At 27.6% G+C, this 16,389-nt stretch overlaps 4 protein-coding genes across 4 annotated transcripts; all 4 read right to left on the bottom strand.

Moving 5' to 3' along the window:
- Positions 1-2,903: 2,903 nt before the first annotated feature.
- Positions 2,904-3,473, bottom strand: GO595_001115 (ribosomal protein L6; the record flags this gene model as incomplete). Its single annotated transcript, XM_067913878.1, has 1 exon — positions 2,904-3,473. The coding sequence occupies one exon, from the start codon at positions 3,471-3,473 to the stop codon at positions 2,904-2,906; it is 570 nt and encodes a 189-aa protein (XP_067778733.1).
- Positions 3,474-7,320: 3,847 nt separating this feature from the next.
- GO595_001116 (small GTP-binding protein) lies at positions 7,321-7,908 on the bottom strand (the record flags this gene model as incomplete). The annotated part of the gene is made up of 1 exon (XM_067913879.1): positions 7,321-7,908. One exon carries the CDS (start codon positions 7,906-7,908, stop codon positions 7,321-7,323), a length of 588 nt encoding a protein of 195 aa, XP_067778734.1.
- Positions 7,909-8,501: 593 nt separating this feature from the next.
- GO595_001117 (transcriptional regulator, Sir2 family protein) lies at positions 8,502-9,599 on the bottom strand (the record flags this gene model as incomplete). The annotated part of the gene is made up of 1 exon (XM_067913880.1): positions 8,502-9,599. The coding sequence occupies one exon, from the start codon at positions 9,597-9,599 to the stop codon at positions 8,502-8,504; it is 1,098 nt and encodes a 365-aa protein (XP_067778735.1).
- A 596-nt stretch (positions 9,600-10,195) lies between these two features.
- GO595_001118 (heat shock 70 kDa protein-like) lies at positions 10,196-11,755 on the bottom strand (the record flags this gene model as incomplete). Its single annotated transcript, XM_067913882.1, has 1 exon — positions 10,196-11,755. One exon carries the CDS (start codon positions 11,753-11,755, stop codon positions 10,196-10,198), a length of 1,560 nt encoding a protein of 519 aa, XP_067778736.1.
- Between the last annotated feature and the right edge of the window lie 4,634 nt (positions 11,756-16,389).

Below are 16,389 nucleotides of genomic sequence, written 5' to 3' on the forward strand. Positions count from 1 at the left end.
TCGAATTTTATTTGCAAATCCTAAAGTGTAAATAATCATTTTATGGATATCTTTCGAATAGACATTAATTAGTGATAAATCTGTTCGAATTTTATTTATAAATCCTAAAGTGTAATTAATCATGTGAAATATCTTTCGAATAGACATTAATTAGTGATAAATTTATTCGAATTTTATTTATAAATCCTAAAGTGTAATTAATCATGTGAAATATCTTTCGAATAGACATTAATTCGTGATAAATCTAATCGAATTTTATTTGCAAATCCTAAAGTGTAATTAATCATGTGAAATATCTTTCGAATAGACATTAATTAGTGATAAATTTATTCGAATTTTATTTGCAAATCCTAAAATGTAGTTAATTATTTTATGTGATGTATTTCTGATTAAGCACTTATTTAAGAATAAAATTTAATTTCTTATCAAATAAAATTATTTGCAAAATATAAAAATTACTTCTGTGAATATTCACTTTCTATAAATATCTATAAACTTATTTTGATATATATATAAATGTGTTTTAATATGAAATTGCTTATGTAAAATATTTTTTTATCAATTATTTGTGCTTCGAATTAATATCAAACAGAAATCGTTAAATTGCTTCTTGAGCAAGAAGGAATAAATATTAATGCCAAAGACATTTATTTGTATTAAATTTTAAAATATATTTTAATAATTTAATATTTCAAAATAATAATTGGAAATTTAAATTATATAATGTAGCATTTCTTATCGTTTGAATAATTTTCAATTACAAAACATGACCTTCTATAATGAACCAAACTACTGATATTAAAAATAGTTTAAAGAGAAAAAGGACTTTAAGGGAATAACAGCCGTTGAACTTTGGCGCACAGTTCATTTTTTCTTTAAGGTTCTCCACAAAAAAACACTTTTATTAGCATTTTTATTCATATTCAATTTTTAGTGACAGAAATGTTCCCAACCCTCGATGAAGTCATTCAAGAACACAAAAAAATTCTCGAGGTTAAGACAATAAATGGGTTTAGACTATCTCAAAAATATTTAATCAAAAATAAATACTCAATAACTGCAAAATTGAACCTACCACAATTACATTTTTTCATTAAAACTGATAAGGATGGGAAACAGGAAATGGATCGATCAAAACGAACCCTTCAAATTAACAGCACAATTCCTTTTAGTTATGGTGAATTCTCTTTCGGAATTCAAGATTCAATTTCTTCTTTACTTACCATAAAACCAAATGAAAATATTGGCCTTAGATCTTCGCTTACTATATCTAAAGATCTTTCTGTTCAAACCAAGAACACTATATTTTTCCGTGATGAATTATTAAGCACTGATTTTTTCAAACAAAGTCAAATATATTCAATCAAATTGTGCACTGGCAAGCTTCCGTATATGGTTGGGGGTCAATTTATATATGACTCTAACACTGATAATTTTGGATTTAATGTAATCTTATCAAGAAATTTAAAAGCAAACAAATCTCAAGTTGTTTATCTCTATGACAAAGACATTCAATGTGTTGCAATTAAATACCAAAAAGATTTGTTTTGGAAATATAATTGGAAAATCGCATCTGCATTTCAGTTCACATTTCCTTTTAGTGCATATGCAACAATTTCATGGAAAACGAATATTAATAATTGTGTTGTTCATTCAAGTGTAAGTACATTAGGAATCGTTAAGTCGAGCTTTGAAACAAAACCAAATAAATTCTGCACATTGAGAGTGACAGCAGAACTTGATCATGCAAAATATAATTATAATACCGGATTTTCACTTTCTTTCAATAAAAACTAATTTGTTCTTAAACACATTATTAATTTCTTTTTATAAATAAATCGACATGTTTCAAATATATATTTTATAGTAATGTTTTTTGTTGCTATTTCCGATTTTGGTTAAAAACTTTCTAAATTAAAATTAAGATAATTTATTCATGAATAAGGAAACAATATCGATAAAATATGAAAAATAAAAATGGGCTCAAGCGAATCTTCTACTCTTCAGAATAAACCTACAAAATATACAGAAGAGCATATTCATACTCTACATCAACAAGGAATTCTTTTTACTCCAGAAGAAATTACTTGTCTCATGAAAAAATATAGAGATATAATGGGAACATATGATGTATTTGGTGAAGGAAAAATTAGTGAAAGTGATTTTATTTGTGGTATGAATATTATAGATCAAAGAGTTGGTAAGTTAATGTACAAAAAAGTAATTGAAGGTAATAGAGGTAAAATAGATTTTAATAAATTTATTTCTGGTCTTAATTCGTTTCATCCAAATGCGCCAATTGAAGAAAAGGCAAATCAATGCTATGAAATATATAATTCGGGAAATGGATATATTTCTAAAGAAGATTTAAGAAAAATGATTCATAGTTCACTTAAAAATAACACATTAATGCAAATAGATGATAATCATATGAATAATTTACTTAATGAATTATTCAAGGAATATGACACTGAAGGAAATGGAAAAATGTCAAAAGAAGATTTTATTAAAATGGTTTCAAAAGCTCCTAGTGTTCTATGTTTTCTTGACCTTGATTTGAGTTCATTTGGATAAAGAGAATTTATTATTTTTATACTATTTAAAATTTGATAAAATTATGATTGTTAACAATTCTTTTCTTCTCATAATGCAAATAGTTTATTATTGTAATCTATGCAATTTATAACTTATCATTAAATACATTTAAAATATCCACAATCCCGACGAAGAAATCATTTCTTGGAAGACAGCAAAAATTAAACTTTTATTTTACTATTTTTCAATCAAAAAATTTTTTGTTCTTTATTTCATATAAAATTTTTTAAAAAGTTAAAACTTGAAAAAAAAGTTTCTTCGAGATGATTTCAAAAAAAAAAATTAATAATCAGAGAAAATCTCTTTATTTATTCAACGATGTGTGTCTTTTCAGAGATGTAGATACCATCGAGGAACTTACGAAGATCTTTGTTGTGGATGTGTGTATGTTGATGGATTTGAGCACAAACTAATGAAACTTTGTCAATATCATTTCCTTCGATCCAAATTTCTTCTTTTTGATTTGGACTGTCCATGATCTTTACGCCTTCTGGAGCAGTAACTGATTTCTTTTCACGTTGGCCCATAAAGTGAGTAAAGCTGAAGGAATCCTTGTTATCACCAATAGAATGCTTGATTGGGAAGTGAGCTGTGACAAATCTCATCTTGTAGCGATAGCCTTTTGTAACACCTGTAACCATATTCTTGATATGGCCGAAAAGTGTGCCAATACGGGCAACAAGCTTTCGGTTACCGAACCAGCAGCGAGCTAAAACAGTCTTTTCTTCAGCATTATATTCAATGTCAAGTTTAAGATGAGAAAGATCGCGAGTAAGGGTTCCGCGTGGGCCTGTAACTGTTACAACGCCTGATTTGATGGTAATGGTAACATCATCTTCGATTTTAAGATGGTCTTGGTGGAGGACTGGACGAGGCATATGTTGAAAAGGATGGCCAAAACCGCAATAACCGTTTCCCAAAAAATAACATGTCAATTTTTTTCTCAGAATTAATCCAATATTTTAATAAAATATATTTATGTCATTATTATATTTATATAACAAATTTCGAAAATTAATGTCATTCAAACCATATCAAAATTTGCTTTTCATATTGGCCAAATACAACTTATTTCATAAAAAAAGCTTTTTTATTTATTTTTAAGAAAGAATTATAAGATCAAATTCTCAATTCAAGAATTTTTTTATCATTCTAGTGGACATATTAATAATTTTGACTGTAATTGATATAATTTATTTAAGTAACATGCATTTTATTATAAATATTTAACTATTTCACGAATTTGAACAAAAGATTTATTCAGACACCTTCCAAATGGTTATTTTTGTACTTTATACGAAATTTGAATATTATCAGAATTGGTCTGAGGTTGTGTAATTGATCAATTAAATAAGTGCTGTTTTAAATATTTTAAATAATTTCCAAATATTATTTTAAAATTTGAAATTATTAAAACAAATTATAAATAAAACAAATAAATATCTTTGACATTAATATCAATTCCTTCTTGTTCAAGAAGTAATTTAACTATTTCTGTACGACCATTCCAAGATGCTAACATAAGTGCTGTATCAAATAATTTAAATTATTTCCAAATATTATTTTGAAATATAAAATTATTAAAATAAATTTTAAATATAACAAATAAATATCTTTAGCATCAATATCAATTCCTTCTTGTTCAAGAAGTAATTTAACTATTTCTGTATGACCATTTTCAGATGCTAAAATAAGTGCTGTATTAAATGATTTAAATAATTCTCAAATATTATTTTGAAATATAAAATTATTAAAATAAATATTAAATAAAATAAATAAATATCTTTAACATTAATATCAACTCCTTCTTGTTCAAGAAGTAATTTAACTATTTCTGTACGACCATTCCAAGATGCTAACATAAGTGCTGTATCAAATAATTTAAATTATTTCCAAATATTATTTTGAAATATAAAATTATTAAAATAAATTTTAAATATAACAAATAAATATCTTTAGCATCAATATCAATTCCTTCTTGTTCAAGAAGTAATTTAACTATTTCTGTATGACCATTTTCAGATGCTAAAATAAGTGATGTTTTAAATAATTTAAATAATTACCAAATATCATTTTGAAATATTAAATTATTAAAATAAATTTTAAATATAACAAATAAATATCTTTAGCATTAATATCAATTCCTTTTTGTTTTAAAACGTATTCAACAAGTTCAATATTTCCTGATCCTGCTGAAAATACCAATATATCATGCGGAATTGAATGCTCTTTAAGAAAATATTCAACTAAAAAAAATATTTCCAATATTTGCTGCTTCATTAATAATATCATCATTGATTTTCATTCCTTCTTTAAGTAAAAATGAAAATATTTGATAATTATGATATAAAATACAAAGTTTTCCTAATTTTTCTAAATTATTAATTTCTTTTAATTTATTATCATAAAAATATTTAAAGATATTATTTTGTTGAAATTCAATTGCTGTTTCATATGCACCTTCAAATGATGAATGATTTTGTTCGCATAAATGAATGATTTCTATATTTCCACCTGCAATTGCATATTTACCTGTATTTTCTACTTTTGCATTGTTCATAAGTAAATATTTAAAACATTTAACAGATCCAAAAAATGCAGCATAATCAATTAATGTGACATTTCTTTGATTAATAAATGAACATTTTTCATAAAGTGATGGTTCAATTGTTTGATTAAAATCGAAGTTTGATTGTGATGATATTTCTTGAAGTTTTTCTATTTCATCATTTCGAATTATTTTCGCAATTTCATTTGGATTATGTCCTTCTTTAATTAATTTCTTGTGCAATTCCCAATCATTCTTCGAAAGTTCTTCATAATTTCCAAAATCATTTTCCCTTAAATAGATTGCTAATTCTTCTTTAGACATATAATGTACAAAATAAGCACTCTGTTTGTTTTTTACAATGTTTGGTTCAAGAAAATTATGTTCAATCATCGATTCAAGAAGATAATATGATTCATGTGTATGTTTATCATTAAGAAATCGACCAAATACATCAAATATATTCTATTTGATTTTATTATTCTCTTCAAATGTTCTTATTTCTTTGATAATATTCAAAAATAAATTTACTTTATTATTTTTGATTACAAATGAATAATATATCATTTGAATAATAATTAGAATCATAAGATAAAGGATGGATTTCATCAAATTTGTTGATTATTAAACCTAAAGATCTCGAGAAATTTTCTTCATTCAAACTAAAAATTGCTTGATTTATTGATAGAAGCATTTCCCAGTCGCAATGTTCCTTTGGTCTCATGTGGAAAAATGAACAATTTCAATTCTTAACGGTTTTTAGAGCCAACGACAACCGATATATCAATTCAAATTTGAATAAAATTTGAGAGTATAAACTGTGTGGCCACACAGCGGAAAAGATACTCGAACGACGATCAAAATTAATTTTGAATACTTGAAAAAAATCTTTGTTTTTTTATTGATTTTCTAGTATGAAAATTTGTATCCTCTCAAATTGAGGAATCTTTATGCCAAGAAATTTTTTATTCAAATTCTCTGTGGTTTTTTTTACAACAAAAAATTACTATTTGTCCGATCAAAAATCAATCAAAATCTATCGGGAAAGACGATACATTCAATTCCTCCAAAATATTGATCGTTCATTTCTGATTACTCAAAAATATATATGGATAAAAAAAGTGAAATTTAGAACTCCATGAAAAAAATCTTAAAATTTGCTTGCATTTCCAGAAATATTCAAACAAAGGGTAATTAAATCATATATGTAATTTTTTATAAACTTTATTATTCATCGAATTGAAGTGGATCATTTGGATTTAGGATGATTTTTGGTTCGAACATTAATCAAACAAATTTTAACAACTGAATGTTAAATAAAAATCAATAAAGCTTTTATGAAAGTTAGAACATATAATGCACTTCTAAATTCTTTTGAAATGAGAAAACTATTCAGTATTTATTTTAAAACACATTCTGCAATTTTAGGTAAAAAAATTATATATTATAAATGATCCAGCATTATTTTACCCACACAACAGTTATTCTCCATATATAATGATATTCGAAAATGGATATATCTATAGTTTTCCGGAAATTACTTTTTGTTCTTGGAAATAAATTATGTAATACCCATGGGTAGACGATAAAAATATTTTCCTTGATCATTCAACAGCAAAAACAATTAAAATACTCATTAAATTTATGTAACTATTATAGCGGACAAAGATATCCCAATAACAGCTCAAAATAATCGATAAAGATTTTGAAATCCAATTATTAATAATGAATCTAATGAATAAAACCATAATTTTTGAAATACATTCTAATTTAAATTAGAAAAAAATTGAATTTTTGATAATTTGATTATTTATTTAGATTTATAATAATACTAATCATTCATCGTCTTTAAATTTCTAAAAACACCTTTAAATATTATTTTACTTCAGCGTTTCTTGAATAAAATTGGATTTGCATGATCATTTTTAAACATTCACAAGTCCAAAAAAGAAAAAACAGGAGTTTCACATGGTGCCATGTGCATTTTAACTGAAAAGAATTATCTGAGTTCATTAATTTTATGTGAACACAAAAAATGATTTTTTGAAACACATTTTTTTTACACTAAAAACAAAATATAAATACGTATTTATTTGCTCTAATCATTGTAATAAGATTTATTTGAAGCAAAAAAATTCCAATATATAAAAACAAATTTTGTTCGAATTTTTGGAAATTCAATTACAACATGTTTTGTTAGTATTGTCATTCATCTGTAGTTCAGGATATTTTCGATTTATGTTTAAATCTTGGCCATAAAATTCTGAAGCTTTCCGAGCTAAAAAATTAAATAAATCTGAAACTCCTTCTCCCGTTAAAGAACTTGTTTCCATGTAATCGCATCCTAATGCTCTTGCCTTTGCTTCAGCTTCTTGTGATGTAACAACTCTTGTTTGGATATCAATTTTCGATCCAACCAAAACTACATATGGAACCATACCTGTGGATGCTTGCAGTGTTTCGGTCCATTTATCTATTCCATCGAAAGAACTTTTATCATCAACAGCAAAAACAATAATTGCACAAAATGCATCTCTAAAATATAAAGGTACTAAAGACTTGAATTTTTCTTGACCTGCTGTATCCCAAATCTGCAATTTATAAAGATTTCCGTCGACATCATAATCTTTTTCAAAATAACATGAACCAATTGTTGGGGTTTGGTTTTTCTCGAAGGTATCTTCTATCTCGCGCTTTATCAAAGAGGATTTCCCAACTCGAGTGTCTCCAATAAAAACGATTTTTATCGATGGGGATTGATCCATTATGTAATAAAAAACCGCAAAATTATGTTAAAAAATTACAATTTAAAAGTGACGCATAATAATTGAAATTAACTTTTTGACAAGGATCCTTGTTTGATTGTTAACTGTTATATTAAAAAATTTGAATTTACTTCTTAACTTTTTTAATAATTTACACATTATAATAAAATAAAATCATTGGTTTGTAGTTCAAGGTTTCACGTAAAAGTTATAAATAGAGTCCTTAAGAAAAGTTTATCATCTTTTATCTTTATTCTTAATGCTTAACTTTGCATTTTTTAGATCATAAGATTTCAGGAAAAATCTCAATTATTTGTCCTTACCTACAATTTTCGAATATGCCAACAACTTTTATTGAAGATTTATCAATTTTTTTTGAAAAAATTTAACTTTTATAAGTGATAATTAAATCTGATTAAATTTTGGAATGACATTCCAGTTGTAAATTCTCACAAAAACAAAAAAAATTATCCAATGACCTAATAAAGTATGGCAAATCATAACAAACCACAAACTCACAAGACGAATTCCGATCCTTAAAAAGATTTTAATTCAAATTTTCAACGACGAGAAAAAAACAAAAAATTTAGTTACTATTCAAAATCGCAAGGACTTGGCCTTCTTGGAGTTACAAGGAACTGATTTCTTCCAGCATCCACAACAGAGGTTCCAAGCTTGGAGCTGTTTGGAAATATGAACTTATTTGGACAAAAGAAAATTGGAGATGATTCTCCCCCTTCTCTTGGATCTTTCCAATGAAGATTTGTCTCTATATTACTAATGACATCATCGCAATCACCAATTAGTTCTGCGTTGAAAACGCAATCTACACATTCTCGATTGATCAAAATCGAAGGAACATCAGAGAACATTGATGGTAAGTCTGCTATCGGTTTGACCTTCAGCGAAGTCCCAATGACAATGAGCAAGTCTGCTTGTGTTGAATCTTGGAATGCTTCCATATCATCAAAATTCGTATCTTGGCCAAAGAAAACGATTCCTGGCTTAATGAATCCACCACATGAAACACATCGTGGAACGACGCGCGCATTTATTGCAGGTCTCAAATCTTCTATTGAATATGATTGACCACACATAACGCAATGATTTTCTCGCCATGAACCATGTACACATCTGAGTCTTTCAGGAGGTAGTCCTTTCTCAAGTGTATCAACATTTTGGCTATACACACGAAGTAATTTTCCTTGTTGTTCAAGAGCCTCTATGAAATAATGAACTGATGAATACTGTGGTGTTTCTGATGGAAATATTAAGTGTGCAACGCTCCAAAATATAGAAGGGTTATGAGAAAAACATTGATAATCAAATACATCATAAGGATCATTAAGAACGCCCATTTGCGCAACTGTATCATAGAGCCCACCAGGAGATCGAAAATCTGGTCCAGTACTTGCTCCTGCACCCATAAGAATAACGATATTTTTTGCCTGATAAATCAGGTTATAAACCGTCCCAATGTCTGAAATATGTTCCTTAACTCGACCACGTCTTTCCAAATCCCTCTGTGATGCAATTTGGAAGATAAGTTGCCACAAATTTTCCTCAGATACACCTAAAAAAGAAGCGGCCTCTGAATGATCCTTTCCGAGGAGGTCACAGAGTAGATCTTTAGGGTCTGCTCCATGCTCATAAGCCTCGAAAACAGTATTTTTCAACGAGATCGTTTCCATTTGGAGACACACCCCCTCAATTTCGGGTCTAACCACAACTTTTTTAATAAAACCGTATCTTATTCCTCAAATCAGAAATTTTCCATCACAAAAATGTTTGGCCAAACGTCTGGAATTTGGCAACTTTATTCCTTTTAGACCCTTCGGTTTTGAATATTTTTTAACGTTTTGCGTTAACAGCTTATCGCTTTCACTTTTTGATTTCGAAAAATGTTTCGAACAGAAATCACATGATACACATGACACTATCGACTGATAATAAACTTTACCAAGAACAAGAAGTAAATATCCGATCTTAAGTCACTAAGCCTACAAAATTTTCGGTCTTAAGGTCAATTGACAACTTTAATGGATCAACAATATTGTTTCTTCAACCGACGATTATTTTCCATCCAAAATGTTTATAACCGTAGAATGTTTGAATAATAAATCACGCTGTTTTAAAACTACTTCAACTCTAAATTCCGCAGAAGAAACCTTTAAATAGTTCAAATTAATGCTTAACGGCAAAACATCCATTTTAATTTATCTTATTTATATATATTTAAATATCTCATCTATTTAACATTGCCAATTTTAAAGAAACCAAACAGCATTTATTTACACAATATCTTTTCCACCTTTATGCTTACTCCTCCTGACGCACCTCCCGTCACATCTTTACCCGTAATTTTCAACAATCCGTTTTTATCTATTGCCAAAACGACTTCAATTTTGGGGTCGGAATTATTGTTTGGTCTTTTTAATCCTGTTAAACGAAATTTCCCCAAAAGATCGTTTTTATTTGTTTTCTTATTTTCTCCGGCAAAAACTTTAATTTCTACTGTCTGCTTCGAACTATCGATTGGAGCATAATATGTTGGTCTTGCTGTAAATGGAATTTTTGTTCCTCGTTCAATTATAACATCCATATCACCTTGATTTATCTCCAAACCAATTGAACGCGGCACAACTGATGTTATATTAATTATAGGGAATTCTTGATCATTCGCAGCATCTATTGCAGCACCTTGTACAACTGCTTTTTCAGGATCGATATTCTTTGTAAGTATTTTCCCATTAAAGAAATCCGAAAGTGTTTTCCTCACTTGTGGAATTCGTGATGTACCTCCAATTAAAATAATTTCATCGATATCTTTTTTCTGAATGTGCAATTGATTTAATATATCATCGATTGGAAGTAACATCCGCTCAAAGATTTCACGATTTATTTCGTCGAATTGTGCACGTGTAATCGGTTTCATATAATCAATTCCTTTATGTAATGATGCAATTGATATTGTGGCGTTTGTTGTTTGTGATAAGATAATTTTCGCTTTTTCACATGCTATTCGTAATAAATGTAGAGCCCGTTTATCTTCGTGGATATTACATTTAAATTCTTGGTCAAATAATTCGGCAAAATATTCAACTAAATTATTATCAAAATCTTGGCCTCCAAGATGTGTGTCGCCTGACGTTGCAAGGACTTCAAAGTTATTCTCCATGATTTTTAACAGCGATAAATCAAGTGTACCACCGCCAAAATCAAAAATCAATACTTTTTTGGAAATGTGAATTGGATCTTTAAGACCATATGCAATGGCTGCTGCCGTTGGTTCATCAATAGTACGTAATACATTAATTTTTGCAAGTTTCCCCGCTTCCATAATGGCTTCACGTTGAGTCGTATTATAATACGCAGGAACTGTAATGACAGCATCAATAGTATCATTTGGATCTAACGTAAGGTAATCGTCAGCAATGCTTTTCATATGGTTTAAAATAAATGATGATATTTGTATTGCAGAATATAGTTTTTTTGGTTCATTCTCTAACTGCACCTCAATCATAGGCATGCCATCTTGACCACAAATCACTGTGAATGGCCAGTGTTTTATATCGTCTTGAATACAAGGATCATTATATGTTCGACCAATCATACGCTTAGAATCATATATTGTAGATTTTGGATAAAGCGCTGCTTGGTCTTTAGCTGGTTGTCCTACAACCATCAAATCACTTTCTTGAATTGACACATAAGACGGTGTTGAAAAATTGCCATTATTATTCGTGAGTATTTCAGCTCTTCCATTTTCCCATATACAAATACTGCTATATGTTGTACCAAAATCAATCCCAATATTATGTTTTTTTGGCTCACTTCTTTTTCGCATAAAGATGGCAAAAACTGAAATATTCGAAAGAGCACTTTTCAATCCACGTTTTACTGCGAACAAGCCGTTCCAATGTAGTAAAAATTGCTCACATTAAAAAAGATCTTCCAATTCATTGATCTCAGGAAAATAAAAAACATTTTCAGTAATCTTTTATTTCCAAGACATTATTTTGAGTTCCTGGCTTCTAACATGTTAGTATTAAGGAAGATTCGTTGTTTCAACTCCTTTAAAATTTGGCTGTTCTTCACTTTTTTGATGTTTTTTTGAATACAAATTAATGATATAGTGATTAATAAAACAATGGTAACTACACCTGCAGCAACTCCAACACCAATATAAACCTGTGTTTTATTGCTTTTAGTATCACTAATATATATTGATGGTTTATTCACTATTTCCTTTCCACCAAATTTCAAAACAATGTTTAAAACTTTAAAATTTATATTTTTTTAGTGAGAATACATAGAAATTGGTATTTCTTTTTTCATAATATATATACGAAAACATGAAAAGATTATATAAACAAAATTATTACAAAAATGCAATTCATCTTAAATAGTATTAACGAAATTTACATAGATATATAAAATGTGAAATAATAATTGCTTACAACACAATTTCCAATATTTCTAGATGACTCATGTGTTTGAGATTTACCCTTATCTGAAGTTTGATGGAAAATTGTTTTTAAAAAAAGAAAATAATTACATGAAAATTTATCAGATAAATTTGATTTAAAATTTAAATATTTTGATCTTAACATATATTTTACGATGGAGTAGACACTTAATAAAAATTTTTTGGATATTTTATGTGTATATATATTAGAAAAATTACAAAATTTCTGAAGGGACATCACCAAGAGCAGGAACTGCTCTACAGTGTCCTCCGTTTATTAAATAAGTCGAAGACAGACAAACAAACATTTATTAACTCATTCATAACTTCTTTGTTAAAGATTTTTTTTTTTTTTTTGTTTGTTTGTTTGTTTGTTTTGTTTTGTTTTGTTTTGTTTGTTTTGTTTTGTTTTTGTTTTTGTTTTGTTTTTCGACTGGTATTTTGTGTTAAAATCTCCACTTCATTTTTATTAGAGCAATACAAATGTTTGCTCTTTTATTTTATATTCTTATAGTTCCAACTTTAGAGATCGATTTCAATAAGTTATTAACTTACAATACAGAATGAAACTGATTTTCAGAGTGCAAAAGAAGATGCAGCAAGAACATTAATTGTAGTAATTGCTGATGAAATTACATCAATACCAAACGCAGCATTTAGAAATTGGGAGAATCTAACTTTGGTTAAAATTGGGAAATCAGTAACTATAATTAATCGCTCAGCATTTTGGGAGTGTTTCAATTTATCACAAGTTATTTTTGGTGAAAAAATTAGTACTATTTCTTATGGCGCTTTTTTAAGGTGCAGAAAATTAAAAGAATTTTCTTTGAAGAAATTCTCAAGAAAATCGAGAAGAAAGCATTTGCTAATTGTTCATCACTTGAAAGTATTAAATTATCAAATTCAGTTTCTACAATAGAAGAGCAAGCATTTTCTGAATGTACTAAATTAGTAAATGTCAGTTTAGGAGAAAGTATAACTACAATTAATGTATCTACTTTTAATAAATGTTCTTCACTTGAAAAAATTAAATTATCAAATTCAATAATCACAATTGAAGTACATGCATTTTATGAATGCATAAAATTAAAAGAAATTGGTTTTGGAAAAAAACATAAAGAAAATTGGTTTAGGCGCATTTGCTTCTTGTGATTCTCTTCAAAAAGTTGAAATTCCAAATTCGGTAACTTTAATTGATAATGTATCATTTGCTTTATGTTATAATTTATCAACACTTTTTTTAGGAGAAAATGTATCTTCAATCGGATTTAAAGCAATTTGGAATTTTTCTTCTCTTTCATGCATTTATTTTTATGGTAAGAAAGAACCTAATGTAAATGAAACTGCATTTGATGGATGTCCTGCAACAACTGTAATGATTTTGAATTCTAATAATATTATAAAGTTTGGTAAACTTAATGTATCAATTGGAACTACAATTAAAGAATGCGGTGAATGGCCAACAAGTACATTTACACAATTGAACACATTTACAAAACCAAATACATTTACGACAACAACCTCAATTATACAATCAAACACAAATACACAATCAAACATACCATCTAGTTCAATAGAATCAAAATCCAAATCAAATACCACAGCAATCGTAGTTGGTGTAACTGTACCTGCTTTACTAGTTTTAATTGGTGTTTTAGTAACAATTTTCGTTATTAGATCCCGAATGAAAAAACTACAAGTCTTCAGTAATTTTATAAGTTTTACAGTAATATAGCCCTTAAAAATTAAAGAAAATCCAAAGTTCTTTAAAACATAAATAAATGCAATTATTGCTTCAATATTTTTGAAATTTAACAAAATTAACTTCTTATGTGTTGAACGAATAAGATTGGTTTCTTCATTTGAAAGTCCTTGTAATTCACCAAAAAGAACAATTTTTTGATTACCATGGTGTCTTACAATTAACCCCGAATGGCGTTCTTGGACAATAAATCATGGTTTGATGATCCCATGGGATGGGTCACACGGTTACCAGGATGAAATTGTTTTTGTATTTGTATTTATATGCAGAAAATTTATTTGATTGTATAAATGTATTTGTTTCAGTTGATGTGAAAGTTTTTGTTAGGATTGCGATCCAGTAATTGTTTTTTTGGTTATATTTAGATCTCCAAAAGTTTTGCTTTGATACGTTTCGTATACCATAACAGATTTTGCTAAAACACCATCATAATCAATGTTTGGTTTTTTTCTTGGGAGCTTTTATGAATTGAAGTTCGTAACAGCCAAAAAAAGGTGTTGATAATATCATTGTGCTTGAAATTGTTACATTCCGAAGCTCGACACCCAATATCTTTTATCCCTTCCCCAAATGAAACATACCAGTATCGAACATGAATCATACGACTTTCTCCAATAGAGGTTACAACAGTAAGCAATGAATTACATTCACTAAATGGTTTACTTGGAATTGTTGTTATTCCATTTGAAATGACAATATGCTTTGTTTTGCATTTGTATTGTTGTGTAAACTCACTTGCATTAGAAATATGATGTTGACATGGTTTCATTGAAAATTTGAAGCGAATGAGAAAATAAGAGAATGAATAATATGAGAATATATTTAATATTTATTTTTCCTTTGATTTGATGAGTATATAATTTTGTAAATATTTAAAAAGAATCAAAAAGAACGAAAAAAAAAAAGAACGAAAAAAAAAAAAAAAAAAAAAAAAAAAAAAAAAAAAAAAAAAAAAAAAAAAAAAAAAACATGAAAGTGAAGAAGATAAATAAATATACACTTGTTTAAAATTACTTTTTTGATAAAATCATTTTTAAAATTATGTTTGTAACTATATATTGGTATTCACAAAGTATTTTTCTTGATCATTGGGAAATGATACAACATATCATGTGATTTCTAAGCAGCCAAGATTTTTTTTGACTGAAAATAAACAAATCTTTTATCAAAAAAAAACACCTTTTCAAATTTTTCTAAGTATGTCTTTATCTATCCAGAATATAAATTATAACAATACATTTTTATTAGGGCAAATACCAAAAGGATTTTTTTCCGATTTTAACGCCATTTTAATTAAAATAAACCCCTTTTGCTTAAAAGCACACCTTCATTAATTCTAACATTTGATTTAAGAGCCTAATTCTTATTTATCTGGAATTAAAATATTTTATTTCATCAAATAGTATTTTTCATTTGTCTCATTTTTTAAAACTTATCGAATCAGAACTATATTTTATTTATTTATCGTTTCAAATGTGGTATTTTAATCGGATTCGTTCTTCCTGCTTTTTTTCTTTTTTCTCCATGTGCTTACTAAAGCTTCGAATGTCGTCAAGAGTTTTATATGTATAGGCGATAGTATGGAAAAGATATTCATCGATTCCGCCATTTTTACAGTCGGAATAGTCGACAATTTTCCACAGGCACCGACGATTCCGCATAATTTGTCACATTTTCTGCCCAATTTTCGGTCATATTTTTATTACGAAAATGTACATAATGTTCAGGGCCGAACTTTTCTCTTAAGACTTTATACGAATATACCAAAGTTTTCAAGTCATACGGATCATTTCCATATATAACCATTACTCCGCAACAATTAAACTCAGCATTTGATACATATATTTGGAAGTAATCATCGTTATTCGAAAACTTTAAATGATTTTCAACATGTTCACATACATATTCTTTTCTTTGTATTATAAGTTTTGTACCTTCTTTAACGGAATCGATGTATTTTTCCTTTAAAAAGTTTTGTCTTTCTTTAGACATTTTACGCCATATTACTTTACACTTTTCTAATTCTTCATTTAATATTTCTTTATTAGTTTGAATATATTTTATAACATTTTGGTATATGTTTTGAACAATTTCTTTATTAAGTTTTTGATATTTTTGTAGTTCATTAATGTACTCAAAACCTACAAATGATATAATTTTCGATGTATATTTTTCATTACTAAATTAAGTAAATTTCCATGTGTTTTAGTTAATGTTTTACCAATAAATTCATAATGTTGTTTTAATATGA

Source organism: Histomonas meleagridis, assembly GCF_020186115.1.
Source record: "Histomonas meleagridis strain 2922-C6/04-10x chromosome Unknown contig_12, whole genome shotgun sequence".
Taxonomy (NCBI): domain Eukaryota; phylum Parabasalia; order Tritrichomonadida; family Dientamoebidae; genus Histomonas; species Histomonas meleagridis.